At 38.1% G+C, this 24,283-nt stretch overlaps 1 protein-coding gene and 1 pseudogene across 1 annotated transcript; both read right to left on the bottom strand.

The window, feature by feature from the left end:
* Positions 1–1,101: 1,101 nt before the first annotated feature.
* On the bottom strand, positions 1,102–7,692 carry LOC121940987 (annotated as a pseudogene).
* Positions 7,693–18,772: 11,080 nt separating this feature from the next.
* Positions 18,773–22,484, bottom strand: LOC121938372 (chymotrypsin-like elastase family member 3B). Its single transcript, XM_042481630.1, has 8 exons — positions 22,442–22,484; positions 22,231–22,319; positions 21,497–21,594; positions 21,248–21,376; positions 20,341–20,477; positions 19,280–19,422; positions 19,032–19,184; positions 18,773–18,917 (listed from the first exon to the last, which is right to left on the bottom strand). Exons 1-8 carry the CDS (start codon positions 22,482–22,484, stop codon positions 18,900–18,902), a joined length of 810 nt encoding a protein of 269 aa, XP_042337564.1. The 3' UTR covers positions 18,773–18,899.
* Positions 22,485–24,283: the final 1,799 nt, after the last annotated feature.

Raw genomic sequence — 24,283 nt, 5'->3', positions numbered from 1 at the left:
TTTAAAAAAGGAAAGGAAATGGCCTGGAAAAAGTGGATTTTTAAAAATAATAATAATAATAATAAATCTTTTTTTCTATATTCTTTGTGTAACATAATTTTAAATGCAATATAATGATTATTAGAATTATATTTTTCCCCTAGCTTAAAAAAACTAATAATTCTTTCTTCCTCTTTCTCATTTTTCACCTTTAACAAATCCCCCCCCCCACCCCCCCCCTTTTTTAAAGAAATCAAACCAATTTTATCATCTTTCAGAGGTTTAAATGCTTTTGAAATGTTTCTGAATGCAGCACAAACAAATAACTAAAGGGTAAACAAACAGTTATAAACATTCATACCAAACTTGTGTTATCTGTGTGAAAATGATGTGCCAGGTGAAAAAAGTCACAAAACTCTAGTTTAAAAATAATAAATTTTTAATTTACAAATATTATTGAGTCTTAAAGGAGCAGTTTGTAGGATTTAGTGGCATCTAGTGGTCATGCTGTAGGTTGCAATCAACTGAATACCCCGTCCCCTCCCCTCCAAGCATGAAAAACTAACATCGGCCTTCACTTCAACATAAATATGTAAAAAGGGTCTTTCCAGAGTCAGTATTTAGTTTGTCTATTCAGGGCCACTGTAGAAACAACATGGCAGACTCTAAAGGAGGACCCGCTCCCTATGTAGACATAAACGGCTCATACTAAGCTATTATGAATATTAAATTCCATTTCTGACAATAGATGCCTTTAAATCCCCAACACTGTTCCTTTAAATACTGAAGAATAACAAATATATTAAATGCTACATTAAACATATTTAAAATTTTAACGTTACAAAGTTGAAAAAAAAAACCAACGACCTCTCACACGTCATATAAAATACAAAAACAAGTCATGACATTCGATACCACCCATAGTTATATTATAGCAGATAGTGAGTCTGAACAATAAATTTAAGACATAATAAAATAAACATCAGACGCCCAGAAACGGCAGGTTCACAACAACACGTCCAACACCTCACAGTCTCCAGCACGGTGGTGATAGACAGCGTTTACGACAGTGCTTAGTGGGGATCATGAGCATACCGCAACCTGAGAGCTGTGTGACTAATACATTATTGCATTGAGTTATAGATATAAATTTAACTTAATAATATTAAAATTGTGTCGCTTTATCAGCATCCGATGTGTCCTCGTCTCTCGACATGGCCGGATTATCATACATCTCCAGACTCTTCTTTTTGTTCCCCGTTATCTTTTCGTCCTCGTCTGTTTTTCCGCAGCTCCTGCAGCACTTGCAGCACTTGCAGCACCAGCAGCAGTGTCTGCCGCAGAAGCCCAAAGTCGAGGTCACCATTCTGTCCCCAGGGCGCCATGGAGTGCAGGGGCCGGGGCAAAAACTCCCAGTTTTGGAGGACCTCGGGCAGGAAGTGGGGGCAGCGATTCTGCATCACGTTGATAATGATCACAATGATAGCCAACGCAATAATGGGCACGCCGACGCCGACCAGGACCTTCCAGCCGGCCAGCGACAGGCCAAACACAGACAGAGGCAAAACCAGGAAGCACAGGAAGAGGTAGAGTGCGGCAAACCAGCGGTATTTGGCCGTACGGTTCCCCAGCGCTCTGGCCAACCTGATGGGCACCCGCATGAAGGGGATTGGATACCAGAGGAGGATACCCATGATGTTGAAGAAGAAATGACAAAGTGCAATCTAGAAAACAAACCACATGTAACAGTCAAACAAAAATATAACTGTCAGACGTCAAAGAAAATATTAAACAATAGAGTTGAGGGCTAACATCGACACGCTGACATGGTGACACTGACGATGCTCGCAAGGTGATGCTTGGCGGATATGTTTACCATGTTCAGCTGAGTGGTTAATATTCAATATTTAGCAAATTATTCAAATTAATTAAAAAAAAAAGCTTGGATTTATATAAAGCCTTTAAAGAGATTCAAGGTTGCTTTACAAAGTACAGTAAACTAATCTTCAATAAATAAACAAAAAAATATAAAATACACAGGTGAAAAGTAACCATACGTATGCATGTTGCTGAAAATAGTCATTAGTTATGATTCTGATCGTAATCCGCCTAAAAACAGGCAAATACTTTGTGCTGCATCTTACCTGCAGGGAGTCGGCTAGTGTTTCTCCAGGGCTCGCCATGGCAGCGAGGATAGCGGTGGTTGTCGTGCCAATATTTGACCCCAGTGTCAGCGGATAAGCTCTCTCGAGACTGATGACACCAATACCTGGAGAAAGAAGATTGACAGGATGTAAATAACGCTATCATTAAAAAATGATAACAAGATTTTAAGAAAATACAGCTGGACAATGCATATGTGGAGGATGACTGGAAAGAAGTGGTAAAATTGTGTTAGAACGAGTTTTACCTCCAATGAATTGAGAAAAATTAAATAAATAATTCTTCGTAGGTCTTCAGAATCAGTGATTTCTTTTAAATCACTTCTCAAAAAACCCATTTTTTATAGACTTGCTTTTATGATGATATCGCTTTATTTCCTTTTCATATATTTTTATTTCTTTTTACTTATTTCATTGTTTTAATTAATATTTTATCTTTTTTATTTCCTTTTATTTGTGGTTTGATTGCTTTTTTGTTTCTGTTATTGTTGTTTTGTTGTTCTATCTCTTTGTATTATTGCATATTGATATTATGCGACCTGCATCTTGCAATATTTGTCCTCTGGTTTTAATTTGATCCTAAATCTATCCTAGTTTCTTCTTTCTTGTGTTCAAAGGGACTGTTGGCTTTCCTTTGTTATATATGTATCTCTGTATCCCATTTCTGTTTTGTTTGTCAGAGCACATTTGTAAACTCTGTTTAGCTATTGTTATAATTTGTATATATCTATTAATCAAATGTTAATTTTACTGATTAACTGATTAAAGAAAGTGCTTACAATTTGCAAGGCTAGACTGAAATCTAAAGGTGTACTGTGTTGCTGTGTATTGTCTTTAATTTGTGTGTTGTCTTAAATTAATCGGTTGAGTCTGCTGTATGTCGATATTATAAAATTATGTATTATTTAAAAAGAAAAGAAAACACAGCTTGTAAAAATAACAACTTACCAACAAGAGGAGTAATAGCGGAGGTGAACACGGAGCTGCTCTGAACGATGAAGGTCATCCCGCTCCCACCAAAATCGCAATGTATCCAGTAACCCAAGCGAAAGGGAAAGGGAAGTCTGCAGTCAAACGGAGACACAGGAGGTGAGCAATAAACCTGACGAAGCGATCACAGTGTGACTGCACACATTACAACCTCACCACCAGAGCAAACAAGGAGTTTTTTCATCACTACAGTAATTGTGTCTGAGCTTTCTTCGTCACGCAACAGGACTGGAGCACCTGGTGACGAGCCAGAAGCACCAGGGAGGCTGTACCTGTGCTGCTCATCAAGCATCATCACCGAGTGCAGATGTGCTGACTATCAAACAGGCAGGAGAAACCACGGGGGGAAATCTTTTGGGGTTTTTTTTTGCTTACCTGTGTTGAGCACCTTCTTGATGATCACGGCCACCTGTCCCTTCAGCATGGAGTTGAGCAGCTTGACGATGAGGATGAGGCAGGTGCAGAGGATGAGCAAAGACAGAGCCAGGAGGATGAGGCCTACCGCCAGGTCCGGCAAATTAGCATTGGCGAAGAGGTGAGTGCCTGTAACCGGCGGTCAGAGAGATGATTGGCATTAAAGCGTCCACCCGAGGCTAGCATTATGTGACGGCTAAAAGTAGCCTCGTGTGCATGACTCATTTTAGAGCAAACCTTTCTTTGATAAATGGAGCTGATAAAACTGACTTTCATGCAATTTTCAAAACAAAACAAAGGCATTTACTTTATTGGGGGCAGCATACTTTGAACATTTTATGGTCATGTGGCACTCAGGTGCTTCAACGAGGCAGCATGAATAGAGCTATTGAGCAGGTAGACGGGTCAAGAGAGGGCATTAGCTGAGTCACTGTAACGACTCAAAGGTAGTCATTGTCCGCACTTCAGAGGGTCTGGGTGAAGGGGGCTGCTGTGTCTCGTATATCACTGAGCTCCAGCGGATCAGATAATCCAAATTGCTTTGTAAATGTTCTTTTTTCCCCCCGACCGTGGTTTATTCACTGATGCACGCTTACATTTCTCTTGGTAATCGATCCAAGACGAATTCAACTGGGTCCAGGTCAGGTTTCCTTCCTCCCAGCACACGGAACCGGCAGTGCAGTTCACCACTGTTTCGTTCCAGTAAGTCTGAGAGAAACAGGACAAAAACAGCTTCAAATCAATGCTAATGATAATCTTCAAATGATCATACTTAACATTTTTATAAAATAACACACCTTCAAAGCATGATCTAACAACACGATCACTGTGGTCACAATACAAGACGGACAATATCAATCATTAACAGGAGAAAGCAGAGCTAACCATAGCTTTATCAGGTGTTTTTACTGCTGCTGTGTTATGCTCCATGTGCGGCAAACTAATAATTTATGCATGTGATGCAGCTCTTGTTGATTTCTTACCGTGTTTACTTCTTTTTTGCACCACACTTTGATCAGACTCTTGTTTCTGGCTGCTGAGTCACCGGTGGCGATGCCAGTGATGACGGATTTGTCCAGCTAAGAAAACACAAAATAAAAACATGTTAGAGAAAGTTCTTTATGTTAATGTTCAGGCTGTTCTCATGCACTATTTGAATGTTTTCCTGCAGAAAGTAGTGCACCAAAATTGTAGATAACCTATGTGATCATGAGCCAGTAAGTCGTGTATAATCCATGTAATCAGGACGGATGTGATCATGTGACCAATGCACTGACGGGAGTAAATAAGGAAGTAGTCCCTGTAATGAGGCAGGTTTGGATAGTGGATGAGGAAAACAGGACTTTCCCCTAGGAGACAAGTGTTTGTGTCCCGTGTAAAACCAAGTGAGCTGAAGTTGGTTTAAGGAATATCACCACCAAGTTCAGTGTAATACTTTTAATACTTTTTTTTAATTACTCAGGTATGAATTTAAGGCTTATTGTACAAATACCCAAAACTGACACTTTGGATATGTTTTGTTGGTGATTTTGTGTTTCTCACTCTGCATATGGGAGATTCCACTGCCTTAATTCCCATCATGGTGAGTTTAAGACAAGGGATTAGGTAAATTATTTAAAAAAAAAAATAGATGTTAGACACCTTTCACGAGTATTTAAACCAAATAATGCAATTTTTTTCAAAAACTTCAGAAAAAAGGCAATAAGCAACTTGGTAAGAAATGTTCCACAAATTGCAAAATTAGTATAAAAAATTTTTGAGGGAAAAAAGCTACGGAAAAACTATATTCTTAATGATCATAGTTATATATTTAAAATTATCTTCCAGAATTCTTATGACTTTTAAGCACTTTTTCACGATCTTTCTTCTTTTGTTGCTCATTACCTTCTTCACATTTTTTTCTTAAAGAAATCAAGCCTATTTGCTAAAGTGTTAATGGATTTAGGGTACTGGTATCGTAATTTTCTAAGTAATACCCAGCTGAAGTGTTAATGTTGCATATTTTTGGATAATTTCAAAGTCGCTGACTCTACCTGGATGATGGCTTCGGTCAGAGGGTCTGTGATGACGTTGAGCAGGTCGGGGGCGTCCTCTCCGGTCTGGATGTTGAAGGATTTGATCACGAGGTGAGTGAGTTTGTACAGAACACCTGTGGCGACCTCCAGGGGCAGAAGAATCAGCACGGACAGCCAGTTGAAGAAATCGTGGACTGTAGCTCCGGCAAAGGCCCTAAAAGTGAAAGAACGAAGTGTTGAACTCTGTTTCTGCAGTTATTATTTTTATCTACAATGTTATATTAGTCCTCTCTTTATCATCACATGCTCTGATTTACCTGCGAAACTCATTTCGGTCTCCTGCCTGCATCATAGCCACAATAGTGTTGGTGACGGATGTTCCGATGTTGGCGCCCATGATGATCGGCACCGCAGACTGCACGTTCAGCACTGAGGGATAGAAGTGAGAGGAAATTACCCATCCCTCAGTCATGCAGAGGTGACGCCAAACATGTAACGTTGCACCCTTAAAAAGACTAACGGCATGAATGAAGGGGGATGATGGTCTATTTGAGAGAATCTTTCTTAATGTATCTGCCTTTTTTATATAGATGGTGTTTTTTTCTCCTTTATTTTCTCTTTATTTAAATTATTGTCAATGTTGTTCTGTATTTATTTATTAATATTATTATTATTACTATCATTTTATTGTTTGTCTCTTGTCTTTGAGAATGTGGAGAGCACTGTGTTGTTAAACTAAAAAAAAAATATTTTTTTAGGGTCATTTTTATAATTTGCCGGAAGTTTAATTCCAAATTGCTGATTGCTTTTTCTTCAATGAGTAAAAGAAATAGAACTAATCTGCACACGTTTCAAATGTTTAAATATATGTGAAAGGCGTCTCAACGCAGCACAATAAAACTGATCCAGGTTTAAAAGGGTTAATGTGTAATGCACTTTATATGCATGCATGTTTCTGAGAAACAAAGTCGACAAATGCAAAGTGCACGTGTGTGTGTGCGTGCTGCTGCTTACATCCAGAGGAGACCATGCTGACCACAATGGAGGAGGAGGTGCTGGAGCTCTGCACCAGCACTGTGACTAACACCCCGATCACCAGCCCGGCCACAGGGTTGGACAATATAACATTGTCCTGGAAGATGTCACCAGCAGCTTTGCCTGCACACACAGACAAACACAGACACACAGACACACACACACACACCCTCAGGTCAAAAAACACAGCTCTCCATGCACATTACATAAGCAGCACTCTGTCGGACTTGACATTACCAGGCAAATAAACTAAATGTGCAGTGATGGGAGGTGATAAAGATATTTAATTACCTCCAACTAGCTGGAAAGCCGAACTGAGGACATCCAGCGAGCAGATAAACAGGTAGAGGAGTCCGAGCAGCAGAGCGGTCTTCACAAGAGCCGACAGCACTCTCATAATCTTCCCCTTTGTGTCCAGATCTGTAAGAGGAAAATGAAGCGCTGAATCAGAGCCAGGTTTTGTAAAGGTGAACACGCCGTGCAGAGAATGGCACAGGTGCCTCACCTGACCACTTGACCCCGTGTCTTTGAGCTCGGGGAGATCCCAGGGATCCTCTGACTCCTCGTTTACAAGGTCCACGGTGGAGTAAGCCGGCAGGATGGCCACATCTTTAGTCTGAGTTTTTGTCATCTAACGGAGATAAAAAGGAGGGAATGTTAGAGAGGGTGGCAGCAACACACCTTCAGCTTAAGGCAAGTTTTATTTAAATCTTCAGGACTTTTTTTAATGCCACTTAGAATTATATTTAAGACCAATTTTACAACAACTAAACCTGCTAAAGGGAAATTATGCCAAAAAACTTACTGTAACATAAAAGTCATACGAGAAAAAATGGCAGATTTCACATTTTGCATTTACAATGCAACATCAAAAAAAATAAAAAATAAAAAAAAAAAAATCCAATATCCCATGCCTGAGAATTTTTTGACTTTTGAAATATTTATCAAAGGCATTTTAACACCAACTAAGGCTTTTTTTTTATTTTGAGTTATTCAATGTGTTTAAGACCCTGAAAATAGTTTGAGCAAGTACCCAAAGAAAAGAACATACCGAGAGTAGGGGGGGAATCAGTCCCCACTTGTGGTCTTGGAGCCATGACTGTCTGAGGACGAAAAAGTCAAATAATCACATAAAAAAAGTCATATACATGTAATTGTACAAAATAAAATTGGAAGTAGCAGGGGGAGCAAAAGCTGAAGTTGAAGAAGTACAAATTGTGTTCATGTGCAGATCACCTTTTAAAACATAAAATGACTTTTTCAATGCAAGGATTTTAGACTACAAACTATATATATATATATATATATATATATATATATATATATACTGTATATATATATATATATATATATATATATATATATACAAAAGAAACACCATATCACCTTCAGGACTCTCTGACATCACATAAATACCAAAATATTAGCATCATCTCTCACAGTTTTCTCCCGCGCTCCCTCGATCCCCAAATCACTTTTACAAATGTCCTCGATTACGATAATACGTCTCTGTCTGTGAGCACGCGGCCCCTGAGCAGCGCGTGGATGGCGGCGGGATACGCACCTGCAGCGGAGCTGTGAGCGGTGAGCGGGAGGCTTCACCTGAGTTACCTGTTGCTCTCCTGCACACTGCGCGCGCCTTTTATAGCGCTGCAGCGAGCACACGCGCTGCTCTCAGTTCAAAGGTCGCGCACAAATGTGCAGAGTACAGGAGGCTGGACGGTGCATCTGCATGTGCGGCACAAAGGGTTTGATAAAGAGCGAAGAGATGATTTTGTTATGTGAATTAATACACATTATATATACTGATTCGGAAATAGACAGGAAAACTGTAGTTTGTGTGAGTTTCTTTTTTCTTTTATCATCATTATTTTTTTCAGAACAACATGTTGGTCGGATTTAGTGATAAAATAAAACTGTTGTATATGTGTATAATCCATATTTTAGGTATAAACTGAGTCTGAGCCACAGGTAACCAGAAGCACAGACTGAGGACCATAGTTTAATACTGTAGTCATTTCTAAGGAGCTGCCCCCTGGTGGTTGTACAGGGAACACTAAGATGCATTTCCTCTAAATTGTTCTCTGTGGGAAAAGTTTTTTGGTTGCAAATTTTTCACCAGATACTTTCACTCTAAATAATGCATGTTTTTTAAAATTTTTTTGCATTTTATGTTTATTTTCTTGAGAAATATTTTTTTTTTTTAAATTTTTTATTTTATTTAATCTTTATTTAACTGTGAAAAAGAGCAACAGCACAAATTGAGACAAGCAACATAAAAATTCACACACCAGCAACATGAAACAGAAAACTGCCAATAAGCAGCATTCAGAAAGCAGACATGTGCATTCATTGTTAAAAAGTTCCTTCATCCTGTTTTTAAAATCTCCAAGGTTTACATCAGAGTCTACTTTTAGGTGACTCAAAGTAAGAAAAAAAAAGTGTATTCCTACAGAGCAAAAGATGCATCGCAACAGAAAGAATGACATATTTTATCAACTTTATGCTGTTTGTAATCACCAACATTTTAATAAACAACTGTATTTTTATTATATATACATTTATTTTATAATTTAATTACCTGTAACTAGTTACTCCCCAACACTTCATACTTCTGGACATTTAAATAGAACAATATTAAAAGTAAATCCAAATAACTTCTGTATGCACAAGGACCATACATTTAATGAGGGGCTCAGCAAAAGGAACTCTTTAACACTTTAAATTTACTTATTCTTTAAAATTTAGTCTGAAATCAGGGGCGTAGCACCAAATTCTGTGCCCTGTGCATGAGCAGTCCCTGTGGCCCCCCAGCCCTCCTGTCTGGGTCCATGTCTCTTCATGTGCATTTTGAAATTACGTGTTAAAAATTTGGTTTGTGGGAAAAGACACGACAAAGGGCGGATTAAACCATTTTGTACCTTTGAGGGGTGAGAAGGGATTCAGAATTTTTACTATTTTTTAATACAAATTTCATTCTATCAAGTGATTTATTCAAACAATTTTAATTTAATTAAGACACTAATTACTTAGAAATGAAAAACTGTACACAAAACCACTCTTTTCATTTAACTTTTTTTGGGGGGGGGGGGGCTTGGTTAACCATTCCCATTTTCCCCCATTAAAGGGGTTTTTGGGGGGAGTTTTTCCTTTGTCGCTGTGAGGGTCCAAGGACAGAGGGATGTCACATGCTGTAAAGTCCTCCGAGGCAAACTGTTATTTGTGATAACGGGCTTCATAAATAAAATAAATTAAATTAAATGGATTTTTTTCCCACAACTACAATGCCTCTGTTTGTAAATTAAAAGGTAAATTAATTATGATGGACTGACTGGTTTTGTGTCACACTGGAGCATCTTACTATTTGTGCATTTTACTGCAATTTCACCAATGTGAGTATTTATAACCATAACTGTAACATAAACAACTAATGTGTATCTCTACGCATTATCCCTACCTGCTATCTTTAAACAGGCCTGAGCATGCATGTGTTTGTGCATGTGTACACACACACACACACACACACAGGCACATTTATTGCTTATTAGTCTGAGTTTATAGCGAGAGATACGGCAGAGATATGACTGTAACAACATCGCATATTACATCTAAAATAAATGGTGTGAATTTGAGTCAATGATTAAGCTTGGATGATGTTTCAGGTACTCCCAAAGCGCAATAAAATAATCACTGTAGATTTAGTGCGATACTAAGAAGAGTTCAGTGGGTTCAGCTTTAAAGACTCAGGGCAGATCTTTTGATAGTGAGGATGATAATACATGTATGTTATGGAATATTTACCTAAATTGGCCTCGGAGCAATGGCTGGTTTTATGGCAAATGTGGGATTTGTATTTGTGTTTCAGCAAAACATACTCACACACACACACTTAGGAGATGATGTTTCCTTCTGAAATTGAACTCCAAAGACAGCCTGAAGAGTCCCACATGATGCATTTAATCTACTTTGGTCATCAGAGGTAGTTTTATGTGAGAGACGCTCCCCAGATTTAGATCCCTCGGGGCCTCTTAGATGCACGTCTGGAGAGCCTGTCATGCTCGTCTCCGGCTCCTTTTATCACAAACTGACAAACAAAATCTTAGCAGTTATTTCTACTAAATAAACAACCAAAAAAGAAAAAAAACAACTTCAATTTGCTTAATTTGCCTTAAGATGATACTGTAAAGTGATCCAGTATCATCTGGCTTCAAAACAACAGCTCATAACCAACTGTCATTATACTGTAAGGCTTTACTACACGGCCAATAAAATAATGAACGCTCAGGCAGAATTCAGGAAAACAACTGCACCAAAAATAAAGAGAGAAATAAAAATACTCCAAAAAAATCCACAAAATCTCCCAGCTGTCTGCTTAAACACAAAATAATGAAACGATCTAAATGCATATGGTAAATCAGACTTACAGACACATTTTTAAGTGCATTTAAAATATTTCTTTGGATGAAGGTGTTAGAAAGTCACAAATACAGTTTGCATTTATTCACTAATGTTGAGTTATTAATTGCAAAAGCAAAAGCAATTGAAAGTTGTTTATGTCACAAATTTCTGCAAAAAAATAGGTAAAATATCTATGGAGGCGAGTAGGTCCTGTCCTGTCCCGGGTCAGATTTTGACTGATTTTAGACAAATGATTAACTCTGAGCAGCAGGAACCTTTTTTTTATTCTGAAACTGGAAGTTTTAGATCTGACCTTGATTGAATTTAACAAACAATTTATTTTGAGCAACCTTAATCTTTTTTTTTTTTTTGATTTGGAAATTTAAAAAAAAACTACTAAATTATTTGAAAAAAAGATTTTAATTTGGATCTAAATAATAAATAAAAGATTTGCCTTATGAAACTTGAATTTTCTGGATCTGAATTTGTGAACATCAAAAAAAGGTTCAAATTCAGCTTCTGACAATCCAAATCAAGGAATTTTACATTTTAATTGATTTAAATTCAAGCAAATAAATTCAGTAACATGGTTTTCGAAGTAAAATATTTCAATGAAATTGCAAATGCAGTCAGAGTTAGTTAAATTTCAAAATTAAGTATTCAGTGGCTGCTGACATTTAAATACCAATGTCCCTTTCTTGATTTCAAAAATATCAGAATCTGGGTTTAAAATAAATTCATGATATACAGTATATGATGTTCTTTATTCAAATCATTTAATCTCTTCTCATTCTTTTTCATTTTCTATATTTTTTTTTTTTACAAAAATTAAATGTGAAAATAATTTTATTTTACTTTTAGAAAAACGGCAAAACCACGTGAAGAAGTGAACAAATGTATATAAATACCATCACAAATAGATTTATTGTTTAATTCATTTAATCAAATGTTTCTATTCAGATTCTTTCCGTATTAAAAGCTAAAATAGCAGTGTTATTCTGTAGTCATGTTTTCATTATTTTTTGTAAATTTTATAATAATTTAAATGTTGTATAATTGGATTCCAGCAGCAGTAATTACAGGTTAATTATTTTGCAGATAAACAACATAAAAGCAGGCGAAGCACATGGTTGATTATTAATTAAATAACTATTTATTACAAATTACTGGTAATTGACAGTTTGCACCGACGCCAAGAGGCTCAGCTTCTGTGCAGTAAAAACCAGATATATTATGTGTGATAGGTATTTGATTGGGTCCAACAGAGGTTCTGACCTTGACCTCTACGCAGCGCTCGCAGTAATATGACACGATGTATGCATGAGAAGGGCTCGACTCACAGCGCGGCGCACCGTTCGTTAACTATAAAGATGCATCTCAAAGTGGCTCGACTTTACAATTCTCCTGGTTATTTATTGACTAACCCATTAGGTTTGATGCAACTGTTTCTCACCATGTGACTTCAGAAGACCGATATATGATGGAGAGATCAGCTGAGTTTTACCTTTGACCTTTGGAACGCTGCTTTCATTGCCCCTCCACCCACTCGCTAATCAAAATACTTTACATTTATGTCTGTAATTATGGTTTTTCCAGTCTGAAGCTTTAACCCTCGAACACCTGGATTAACATCAATTTTCTTTTGTTGCATTTAGATTCCTTTTACAAACATTTAAACCTCTGAAACCTGAGAGAAATGGCTCAATTTCTTTTAAAAACAAGTTAAAAAAAACAAAATGAGCAACTTGCATGACATGACAAAATGAAAAATGTAAAATGAAAGAAAAAAAATCAGTAAAAGGTGACAAGAAATTGATCTGAAAGTTAACTTGGGGGGGAATTTGAAAATTGTCAAAAAACAAGGGACATATATTTAGAAATATCATATATTTAAAATTATGTTACAGAAACAAATGTATTTTTTAGCACTATCTTGGTCATTTTCTTTCTTCATTTTTTTTCAATTAAAAAAAAAAGGAAAACTTTTTTTCTTATTTTCTACTAATTTTCTGCAAATTTTTGGGCCAGTTCTTGTCAAGATGCTCGTTGCCTTCTTCCTATGCTTTTAAACGAACTCGAGCCAATTTGCTGGCGTTTCAAAGGGTTAAACTGTATTCTCCTTTGCCCTACTGAGTCCATCTGTAATGTTTTGTTTTCCTTATGAGAATTGTTATGGTACCAGAGTCAATGATTGCCTGCGAGGTCGCCGAGTTGATGCCACCCACAGTATCTGCCATGCTGGCACAGTCCACCGAGGGTCAAACTGTTTGCCCTGTTGTTACCCTCCGGGGCCACCCTGTAGTACTACGCCGTGAGTGGGCTGAGCTGCAATAAAACCATAAAGCTCAGCTGTTAGAACTCGTCCAAACTGGTTGGGTATCTGATGGTGACGAGACTGAGCGGCTACGGGATCAAAGGGACACTAAATTTACACGCGATGGCAAGTCTCTGTGCAGGTCTGCTGCTGTATTCAGTACGAGGCGCTCTCTGAAAGATTAAAACGAACACTAACATCATATTTTAATTTGCCTTTTGCAAAAAAATATCACTTCTGCCAATAACGATAACATCATCGCCCACATTGACCTTTAACAACACAGAAATCCCCTTTCACCGAAGGGTTAACGCGTGGCACCTTCATATGTTGAAATAAGGGAAAAACACTGCATGTTACACAAAAGTCTGGTTAATATTTGCAGAAAAAAAGGCAACATAATTCCCGTCTGGATTCTGTGCAGCCAAAATGTATCAGTGTCTGGCAGAGTTGTGGACTCGAGTCACATGATTTGGACTCAAGTCAAACTTGAGTCACAAATTTGACTCGGCTTGGACTTTGACGTCACTTGGACTTGAGCCCAAATATCAAAAAGTATGTCATTTAAAAAGCGTGCCATGACTCAGATTATTTCCCTTCATTTCTTCAGTCAGCTTACATTTATGTTTTTCATTCCCAGCAAGTCGACAGTTAGTTCTCCTGATCTACTTTGTTTAAACTAATCCGACAGCTTCCAGTTAAATAACAGGAGAGAACCCCGAAGAACTAACAAACAAGTGATAATCTTTAAATTTGATATATTTTTATTTGTCTTTAAAATGGCGTTACATTTGATGACGACCACGTTATTTCTTGTTTAGGACTCGAAACTCAAAGTTTAGGGAGTGGGACTTGACTCGGGCATTCTCAGTCTTGACTTGAGTCTTGAATGCTGAGACTCGAGACTTGTGACTTGCAAAACAATGACTCGGTCTCACTCTTGGTGTCGTCTGAATTATGATGTTTTTTGTTAAGTAACATCGCTGCCTCCACGCAGCAAAGATGTAGCTCCAAATACAGCTGAGTCTGTACTGTTACATATATTTTATTGAACACTAAAGCACAAAGGTGCTGTTTAGTATCAGTCGGGGTCTCCTGACCCTCCTGACACACTGAACCAGTGAGAAAAGAATCATTAACACTTCAAACAGCATAATATAGCAATATTATGATGATATACAGAAGAGTTTGTTAGTGTGCACAGTATTTCTTTGTAATACTATTATATATCTTTTTCGGGTGAGAAAATCTAATGTCTGCTTTTAGTTAGGTTTATATCTACATCTATCTTGCAAAAAGAGTTGGTTATTGCGCTTCCTTTTTTTAAAAATAAAATGACAAAAAATAAAATGCAAAAGCTTCGTAATCCTCTACTGTAGCATAAACTCACTAATCCTATTTGAAATCATGTTAAGTTTCCTTAACAGAGCCTGATATATGACAGATTATATTGTTAAACTGCATCTACACTACAGCTTATCTTTGGTTAATGTTAAAAAATTACCATTTTTGTAAGAGAATATTGACTGTTACTAAATCCGCAGTAACCTTTTCATCAAAAAAAACATTTAGGGACTTTGCTTTCAGAGTTGTGTCTGCAGGCCCTTCTCTTCAGGCTCGTATAGACGCACACTGAATGTAGCCTGAGAGGCAATGCCCAGGGCAAAACTGAAGCACTTGCTGCTGGCTGTCAGTTTAAGCAGCCGTATGCAACATTTAGAGCATATCTGTGACTCAGACTGTGCTACCCCCGTATTATCTAGTATACAAGAAAAATATTTAGGATGTAAGGTGCAATATGCCAAAAATACCAGGATGTTCTACTATATCTGGTTGGATTTTGCAGTATGCACGCCAGGGGGCTTTTCTGGCTATTCTGACCCATAACCCTTTGCACAGCGGCAGATTATGTCACAAAGACTGAGCTGCAAAGAGATGACAGCTGATTGACGGCTGATTGACGGCTGACTGACGGCTCACTGGCGGCTCACAGAAGCCGCTGTGAATTATGACAGCGCATTAAAGTGTCTGATGTCGATGAGTCGAATAGTAATATAACTGTATTATATATTAGGCCTAATTGTTTAAGTGAACAAAATAATCATAAGGATTACCAACAAAAAATTAAAAAATTAACAAAACAATAACAGAGAAATCCATATCTAGGCTAATTTTAGTAATTTAAAATGTTTAAATCCACAATATATGCAGTTATAATTTAAGGGTTAAACTACACTGCAAAGTAACGACAGCAGAGCTCCTGTTGATCTCTGGCTAGCTCTGTGAGTGATGTTTACTCTGATCTCCGTGGTAACAGATACATGAGTAAGAGGGTCAAAGTTCAGTGTTATGAAGTAGTAGCATGCCCTGTTTGTGTGCATACTGCATGCAGCAGTGCATACTATGTAAGGGCAGCCATAGTACCAACTAAAAGTAAAAGTATGCGATTCAGAACGCACTCAGACTCTGGGGCAGGATTGTCTGCACATGGTTCTCAACATGGAGGACGCAGATCAGCAGCAGCAACAGTGCTGACAGAGCTGACAGTGTTAACCTGAGGGGGAGACCAGAGGGTGGGCGCCATGCTTCTGCAACAATGCTGCCCAGCCACCGTGGTTTGGGACGGCGTTATCAGCGTTAATCACCGTATGAGTGCAGAGCAGCAACGTGATTACCTCGCCAGTCGGACACAAACACGGAGAGTCCCACGCACTAACATGCACACACGGGCGGAGCGTTTTCCACCACAAAGAGCAGAGAAGCTCCGATTACAACACACACAGAGGAAGTGTGACATTTTCTGGTCAGGACGCCATTATACTTCAGTACTTCATTATATAGTTAAATAGCAAATATTAGTTTGTTTCTATGTTAATGGTTAGCACCGTTACCTCACAGCAGGAGGGCCAGTGGTTTACAGTGATAAAGTACATTTACTTAAGTACAGTTTTTGAGTATTTGAACTTTACTTACTTGTTTTAGAAACTCATTACTTTGACTCGACTACATTTGAAAGACAAACATTGTACTTTTGACTCTGCTACATTCTTATAAAGGCTCTAACTACTCGTTACATTTGCTTGAAAGTAATGATTTGATTTTTTTCTCTCTTTTCTAAAATGCAAAAGTTCATAAATTCACACCAAATTGTTTGCACTGGCAACAGAAATTCACTTTTTGACTCATAAATTGGGAGGACGATATCCCAAAATTAAACATCTGAAAGTTGTTTTTGGTTGTGAATTCATGTGATATTTAATAGGATTTTGCAGTCTATTTAAATTAGTTGCGGTTAAACAGTTATAAAGCTACAGGTGTGTAACTGGGCTGTTTAGGTTAATTGTTTATTTATATATTTATTCATTATTTAGTTTCATATATTATCTTTTTGAAGAAGCTGCATCTACAGCAGTTACACTGTTTGAAAGACAAGGCGATGGCCAGAGGAACTTCTCTCTGTTAAGAATAAATCAAATCTTTCCCGGATCATTAACTCAGCGAGTAAAATAACAAACCCAAACTCTACTGTCAGTACTTCATATCCAAGCAGCTGAAAAGATCACGCTCACCCTCTGCACAAGTCTTTGCAACTGTCAGCTCTCCGCTATAAAGTCCCCTTGTCCAAGAAAAACACTTTTAAAAACTGAGAAGAAAAACAATATTTTTTAACAACTTCTCCTCATCTGCTCTCTGATGGCACGACAGCAGGAGGACAATAATCTCAGCGAGTAAAATAAACTGAAACTGTAAAAGTCAGATGGACAAAACTCTGAAAATCTGTGCTTCCTCCTATCGCAGCTCCATGTGTGATGTTTTTCTGTTTGTTTTGCTCTCGTCTGTCCCTCATTATACGGTGTCCCATATTGTAATTCACTGAAACTCAATTATTTCATTCATTCACTGACATATTTTTAACTGTGTGTATATGAGTTTATATAAATCAAGCTTTACTTACTGACTTAAATCTAATTAAAGAGCTTTTATGAAGTGAAATATCATATGAACATCCTCTGAGTTAGAGTGTCTCATGTAGTAAAGACAGCAGTTACCGTCGCAGTAGTCTGTCTCCGTTTCTGTCCACTGGATGGAGCTGCTGTGATGCTGTCAGACTCAGCAGGTTCCCTCATCTACCAGCAGATGGGGACAAACAAATGTCACAAGGTTTGTCTTCATGTCACAGTTTGAAGCAGAACTTCAGTCTTCAGGAGAAGTGGAACGAAACTAAGTACATTTAATCATGTACTTAAGTGTAAAATTGAAGTTCTTGAACTTTACTTGAGTGTTTTTATTTTCATGCTACTTTATGCTTTCCCTCCACTACAGCTCAGAGGCAAATATTGGACTTTTTACTCCATGACAATAAAAGCTTTAGTTAATTTACAAATTAAGGTTGTTTTTTTGCATAAAAACCATAAGAAGAGTATATAAAATATGGCGTTTTGTAAATGCCATTTTTGTTGGGTTTTTTTGTGAATAAAATGGAAACATAGACCATAAAACAAGTGACAAACAAAGAGTGACCAAATTGCCAACTATTTTTGATAAACACTGAGGTCTTTTGGGGGTGTTTTTTTTTTTTTGTGATGGTAGGTTTTTTGATGTTTTTTTTTTTAGGGTTATGGTTTTCAAAACAATATTTTTTGAGGTGTTGCTTTTTCTAATAAATTTTCAATAATTTTGAGTCTGGGAGTATTTTTTTTACTTCTGCTGTTTTTAAATAATTTTGAGTATTTTGTGTGTGTGTGTGTTTTAAAGATTTGTCTGCACTGGATACTTTTACTTTTAACACTTAAAGTAAATTTTCCTGATAATACTTACTTTTACGTCTGTAATATTTTCAATGCAGGACTTTTACTTGCATAATGAGTACTATCACCTTTAGTAATTTTAAGTGTATTTTTGCATTGAGTATTATTATATTTTATCATGCTATAAATAGCAAAGTCTCTTGTCTCAAACTGGATGCGTATTTGTCAGAAGTGGCTCAAAATGCTCTTGTTATCTGACGCAGCAGACCGCCGAGGTCGTGCATCAAGGTAACCTATCGCTGCTATTTATCTGATGCTGCTCTCCCGCTCGGCTCCCACCTGGGTGCGTCAGACAGTATGTTCACCAGCGCCGACACTTGGCCGACCTTGGTGATGATTGATAGGAAATACTGATTCATAAGTCCTCCGCGCAGGCTGATGGGCAGCCATTCCTCACTTTTCTTATCGCACAACAGAGACGGGAGCTGAAATATGAAACGGTGCTATGCATTTTTAAAGAGAAGGTGAATCTTTCTGCACTTTTCTCATAAAAAAATGCTGATTTTGTTTGATTCTCGCTGCTGCAGTGCTTTACATGGAACAGTTGTATATCAAGCAAATTATACACAAAATAATTTGGTTATATCTATTTAAAATGCAGATCCAATAATTTACAAACAGAGGTAGAGGACACACGTTTATTGTGCTGTATATTAAAAGTGTTTAAATATATGATGAAAGACATGTTGCTCTGTGTCTGACTGTGATGTTAAACTTTAAAATGAATAGAGAAAATATTTCGATTTGGGACCTTATTATTGGTCAATTGGTGTCCAGTAGTTCCTCAATATCGCAGCATGACCTGAAGAGAAAATATGACTTAAATATGACTTGAAATATGAAATTTTGTATCTGTTAGTGACATCTGTGAGCTGTACATGTCTGTGTTTCTGCAGCAAGTCTGTGATGAACTTACGTCACTGAGCCACTCTGTGAAGGCAGACGTGCGAGTGAACACGGTTGGTTTCTTCACCTCATTGCAGACACGGGAGGAAACGAAGCTGGTGACACCCTGGACGTACCACCTGCCATCCTGTCCCAGACAGTTGAGAGGACCGCCGGAGTCTCCCTGAGAGAGGGACAGAAAATTAAAGTAGCTGCCCTCGTTCACAGCAGGTAGTTCAGCTCTGACAGATGCTTTTTGTTTTTTGTCGTCTCACGTACATTGCATCCAGATACGTCGCCTCCTCCCGCACAGATCATGGTGCTCTTGACGTTGATGCCCCACCAGTCGCTGCGGCTGCACACGCTGTGCTCCACCACAGGCAGCAAGGCCTGCTGCAGCTTATCAGGCATGGGGCCGTGGGCTGGGACACACAGAGGACACAGCAACATATAAACACACCATACACATCTGCACACATATACAAGGCAGAGGGCAGTGCTCAGCAACAACCTTCAAAACTGGAACTACTGTACTTTATTATTTACTCTGCAGAAAAAGTAATTTGTTACATGAGTCGTACACTTATTACCAAGCCCATCTTCATCACAGGTGCCTTTTAACAACAACCACAGGAGCAGTGTGCAGAATTATTCAGTAAGGTTTTTAATTTAGGACTTATAGTGGAGTATTTTCATGGTGTAGTATTTCTACTTTTGCTTAAATAACAGATCAGAATACTTCTTCCACCACTGCCGTAAGACAGTGAAAAAACCAACTCCAAGATGTCAAAGTACTCATGGTAGAAGGATGAGTAGTCTAACTGTTGAACTATTTTGTTTAATTTAATCAAGGTTAGTATCGTGAATACAGGGGTGGAAAGTTTGAATATTAATGTTTAATATTCAGTTTTTTTAAATAAAATTTAAAGAAGAAGTAGGATTTGAGTATTCACTTCCTGCGACTCCTTTACAAACATTAACTTTGGTTGTTTGCTGAATATCTGCTGGAGTTTCTAGTGTTGTTTTCGTATTTATATCTTTCATTTTATTTTGCACGTTCAAAATTAAAATCTAAATTTAATCTCAACCATAACCTCAAACGTACACTATTCTTGATGAAAAAGTGATCTCATGACTTAGTAACATGTTACTGCCCAATAAGTGCAGAGAGTGCAGATTGTGCAATAGTCAAATGTTGCTCGAATTTTTATGTTAAAACTGATCACTGGGCAACATCTTCACCTTTCTGAGCCTGACACACATGTTATTTTCTACATAAATGAGCCTCTGCAGTGGTCGGTGCACAGTCCGGATGACAGGTGAGGACACAGTGACATTACTGTAAAGGTTGCCCCAGCCGGAGATGAAACACGGGGTCCCATGGGCGAGGATCTCTCCAGCCTCAGGAAGACAAGCCACGCCAACGCTGTCAGTCATTATGGGGCTCTTATCCAATTTCAGCAATGCGAGATCATTACTGTGAGGAAATAATTAGTAAAATGAGATTACCCCTTTAGTTTAGCTTATCTGAACACAATTAAAAACTGCATAAAATCCAGATGATTAAAAAAAAGGGGTCAAAAGGTCAAAAGGCTTATACAAACAGACCCACCTCAACTTGACAACAACAAACAAAACAAAAACTAACATTTTACAGAAAAATACAACAGAATAGAAAAAGTTAACAGTCAGTAAACATTCATCCAATAAAAACTAAGAAGAACAAAGAACACAGTAAAATGTGTGAAGGACAAGTTTTGTTTTGTAAAACATAAGGTGAAGCTGACTGAAATGTCTAATATTATATGATTAAATCTATGAATTAAATATAAAGAAACTGCTAAAAGATGATGGTATAGAAGAGGGTAAAACCATGTATTTTTATATAAACACATTTTTTTGGAATATTTGTGTCATATACTGAGAGCATGTTTAGTTTGAACACTGACTGAGGAGGTAAATGTACTTTTTTAAGCAAGCTATGATCATTCAGACTGTTTTATGCTCTTTAATAATATAACTTTAAAAAAAAAAACACTTACAGTATGGCTAAAAGGGTTACCATACTTCACGTGTTTGAAGTATGGTAATTACTTCATATTTTAGGTTATTTGCTTACAGGTGTAAATTAAAACATTATTATTTATGCTAATGAAGGATTCTACTGACACCAGCACAGTGAGATTTATATATGTGCAGAAGAGAATTTATTTATTTTTGCTTGTTAAAAAGTCAAAATAAACTCACCCGTCAGCCACGAAGTCGATGTCCCACTGGGGATGGACAATGATGCGCAATACATCTCTGATCTGCTCAGTTCCCTCCTGCTGGCTCATGTCGTGCTCTCCCAAAACCACACGGAGCACATCTCCGGGCCTGTGACACACACATCACATCGACCTGTGTTATTATATCCCTCACACAACCTTTGACCTCCAGCTCGCATGTGTTAACCCTTGAATCACACAGTAACTATCTTGTGTTAATGTAAGTCACCAGATGCAGTGTCCAGCAGTCAGCACCCAACGAGGTCCAATCAGAGTCCCTCCGCAAATGTGATGGAAACGGCTGCCGTGTTTCTTCTGCAGGGAGATCTGACAAAAAAAATGTGTATAATTAGAATTTATGCTACACTGAACCACAATTTCAATGCAAAAATGTTAAGTTTAAGTTAGAGAGCTAGGACTTTTTCATGCACTCAAGTGCAGTAGATGCATTTACCTACAATTTTGATCAAAATTTGTTAAAATCTGTGCTTGTTTTTTTGTTTTTTTTAAATATTCTTTATTCTGAAATGTTGGCATTCAAAAATAGTGTGACAGATGTCATCATGCATATTCACATGTACAGTACAGTATCTCCTGCCCACGTCAACCTACAAGATGTATGTATATACAACATAAATACATAAAAGGCATATACTCATGAGAATCGTTAACATAAAAGGCGACGTGATGAGAAATAGAGCATCCAAACGAACCACGAAGGCTCCTTTTCTAAGATAATCCACCCACCTGACAGGTGAGGCATATTAAGACACTGATTAAACAGCATCATTACTACACAGGTGGCAATACTCAAAAATATATCTATAGTGTGCAAAAAAGCCTATTAAAAATGGAAGGAAAAACAAAAGGGGTTGCATTTATTTGTTTTTAAAGTACAAATACAATTAAAATTAAAATTGTGAGTTCTTTTCAAGCACATTTACAGCATTACAGTCACAATACCTGCCAGGGCCAGCTATGGGGGCGAGCATCCTCTCCATTCACCACCCTGCTGGTATCAGGCTTCACAGCAGGTGTGCCACATCCAAAAACTACAAACACATGCTATAGATTAGATTAAGCATTTAGCTCTCAGTTTAAATGTCTGTATTTTGCAACAACTGCACCACTTTTTCGTTCAGTCTAACTTCTCCAGCTGAGCCGCACGACTCACCGAATGCCGCCTGAAGCAGCAGGAGAGCCAGTGTCTGCATCATGATGTCAGTGTGTAGATACACACAAACACACACAGCGCTCTTATACCTCCTCAGTCTGTCTATCAGCCAAAACACAGATTACACTGAACCCGTCCTCACCTTTGTTATCAGCGGCGACTGCGTCTGGGAAAAACGCTCTGTACAACAGATGCATCAGCAGGTCCGCAGGGACGCTGATCTTTCCACATATGGAAAAAAGGAGATTGCATTTGTACTGTACATGTGTTTACATACACGCGATGTGTCTGCACAGATAAGTTCCCAGTACAACATTTTGCAATAGAATCACGGGTATATCAACAGGCCCTCTCAGCACAGGCCCCGGGGCCCAAAGTGTCAAGTGTCAAATTACAAGCCTGCAAAACCTGCAAAAAGTCACTAATATTAACAGTACGGACCAGGAAGGGACAAAAAAAGACCACAAAGAGATGCAGAGGAACAGCAAAGAGACACAAAATAATTACAAAAAAGGCCAAAACAATCACAAAAGGATGCAAAACAACCAAAAGAGACACACAACGGCTACAGAGAGACACAAAACCAGGGAAAATTAGACCAAAATCACCACAAAGTCAGTGTGTCTCGCTCCGATGAGGAGAGTTGGCAGAGTTTGACAAAGTGAGAGTAGCTGAGGTAGCAACTCAGAGAGAGTGAAGAGGAAAACCAGGGCGAAAGGAGAGGAAGGAGAAACTGAGACGGGGGTTTAGTGTCGTCAGCTGTCCCGCTGCTCGGCGTACTGCGAGAAATAAATTTTCTTCCTGCGACCACAGAACTGGAGAGCTTTGGGTTACCTTCAAGAGAAACAGTCCTGTAACAACTTTCTCTCCTTTAATAACATGTTATACATTCACGAAGAGGCCCACGCTGCTGCCGAATCTGGACCCAATTCTTCACGCCTCGCTCAGACAGTATCCTCTCCTCCTGAGGGAAGCTAATATCACTCTCCGGAGGAGACGGCGTGCATCTATAAATTTCCCCCCTTTTAGGAAGCAAATCAAATCAATAGTGTCTCAACAGCTAAGAGGCTTTGCTTGTTTTCCCGCCGTGTTCAGATAATTCCCTACAGCAGACATCGCAGGAAGATTTATGAAGCAGACGTGGACTGTGTGTTTGCATAACACAGCAATGACAGAACTGTGAATAATTCGGATTAGGGCTGCAGCTCACGATGAATTAACCAGCGATGCTGTTTACAGGAGGTCACTCAGGTGGGAATTGTGATTTATTATCGGTGTGTGTAAAACAATAAATTGTTATAAAGTTAAACGCTGTGAAAACGAATTAATGGCAATGTTAAATCATGTTAATGCTGGAGGAGTGCTCTTATTTAAAATATAAATAAAGTATTTTACAACACAGCACAGCACCTTATTATTATCATAATAATCAAAACTTTCAATCACAGAGACGTTAAAAGTGATTACTGAGGAAAACAAACGTTAACATTAAAAGACTTTGCAGTTTCCAGTAACAGCATTACATATATTACAAAACAACCAAATGAATATGATAAAAACATACTGCTTGATTAAAATCTTTAAGTCGATTTATATTTGCAGCCTCACAGGAATGCAGTCATGCTAACAGCTTTGTGAGGCTGTAAGCAGGAAGCAATGAGTGCATGTATAGACAACACGTTTTTTCCCATCTCGTCAAATACCAATACTTGGTCAGTGGTTGTACACAACAAAATACGTCAATATTTTACACTAATATAGTATTAGTGTGCGAAATCTACCCCAAATGACAGAAACCATCTTTAAGGATACAATTATTTGACGTGTACTTTGATGCTTTAG

Source organism: Plectropomus leopardus, chromosome 3 (genome assembly GCF_008729295.1).
Source record: "Plectropomus leopardus isolate mb chromosome 3, YSFRI_Pleo_2.0, whole genome shotgun sequence".
Lineage (NCBI taxonomy): Eukaryota > Metazoa > Chordata > Actinopteri > Perciformes > Serranidae > Plectropomus > Plectropomus leopardus.
This window is presented reverse-complemented; position numbering and strand designations above follow the sequence as displayed.

What these genes read in the sequence shown, in the direction of transcription:
- LOC121938372 (XM_042481630.1), bottom strand. Translation starts at nt 22,484, where the DNA reads ATGATGCAGACACTGGCTCTCCTGCTGCTTCAGGCGGCATTCG. An exon ending in CGGCTGGGGCAACCTTTACA is followed by an intron (nt 19,423 to 20,340) that starts GTAATGTCACTG and finishes TGTGTGTCCCAG; the next exon opens with CCCACGGCCCCATGCCTGAT. An exon ending in GCGACGTATCTGGATGCAAT is followed by an intron (nt 19,185 to 19,279) that starts GTACGTGAGACG and finishes TCCCTCTCTCAG; the next exon opens with GGAGACTCCGGCGGTCCTCT.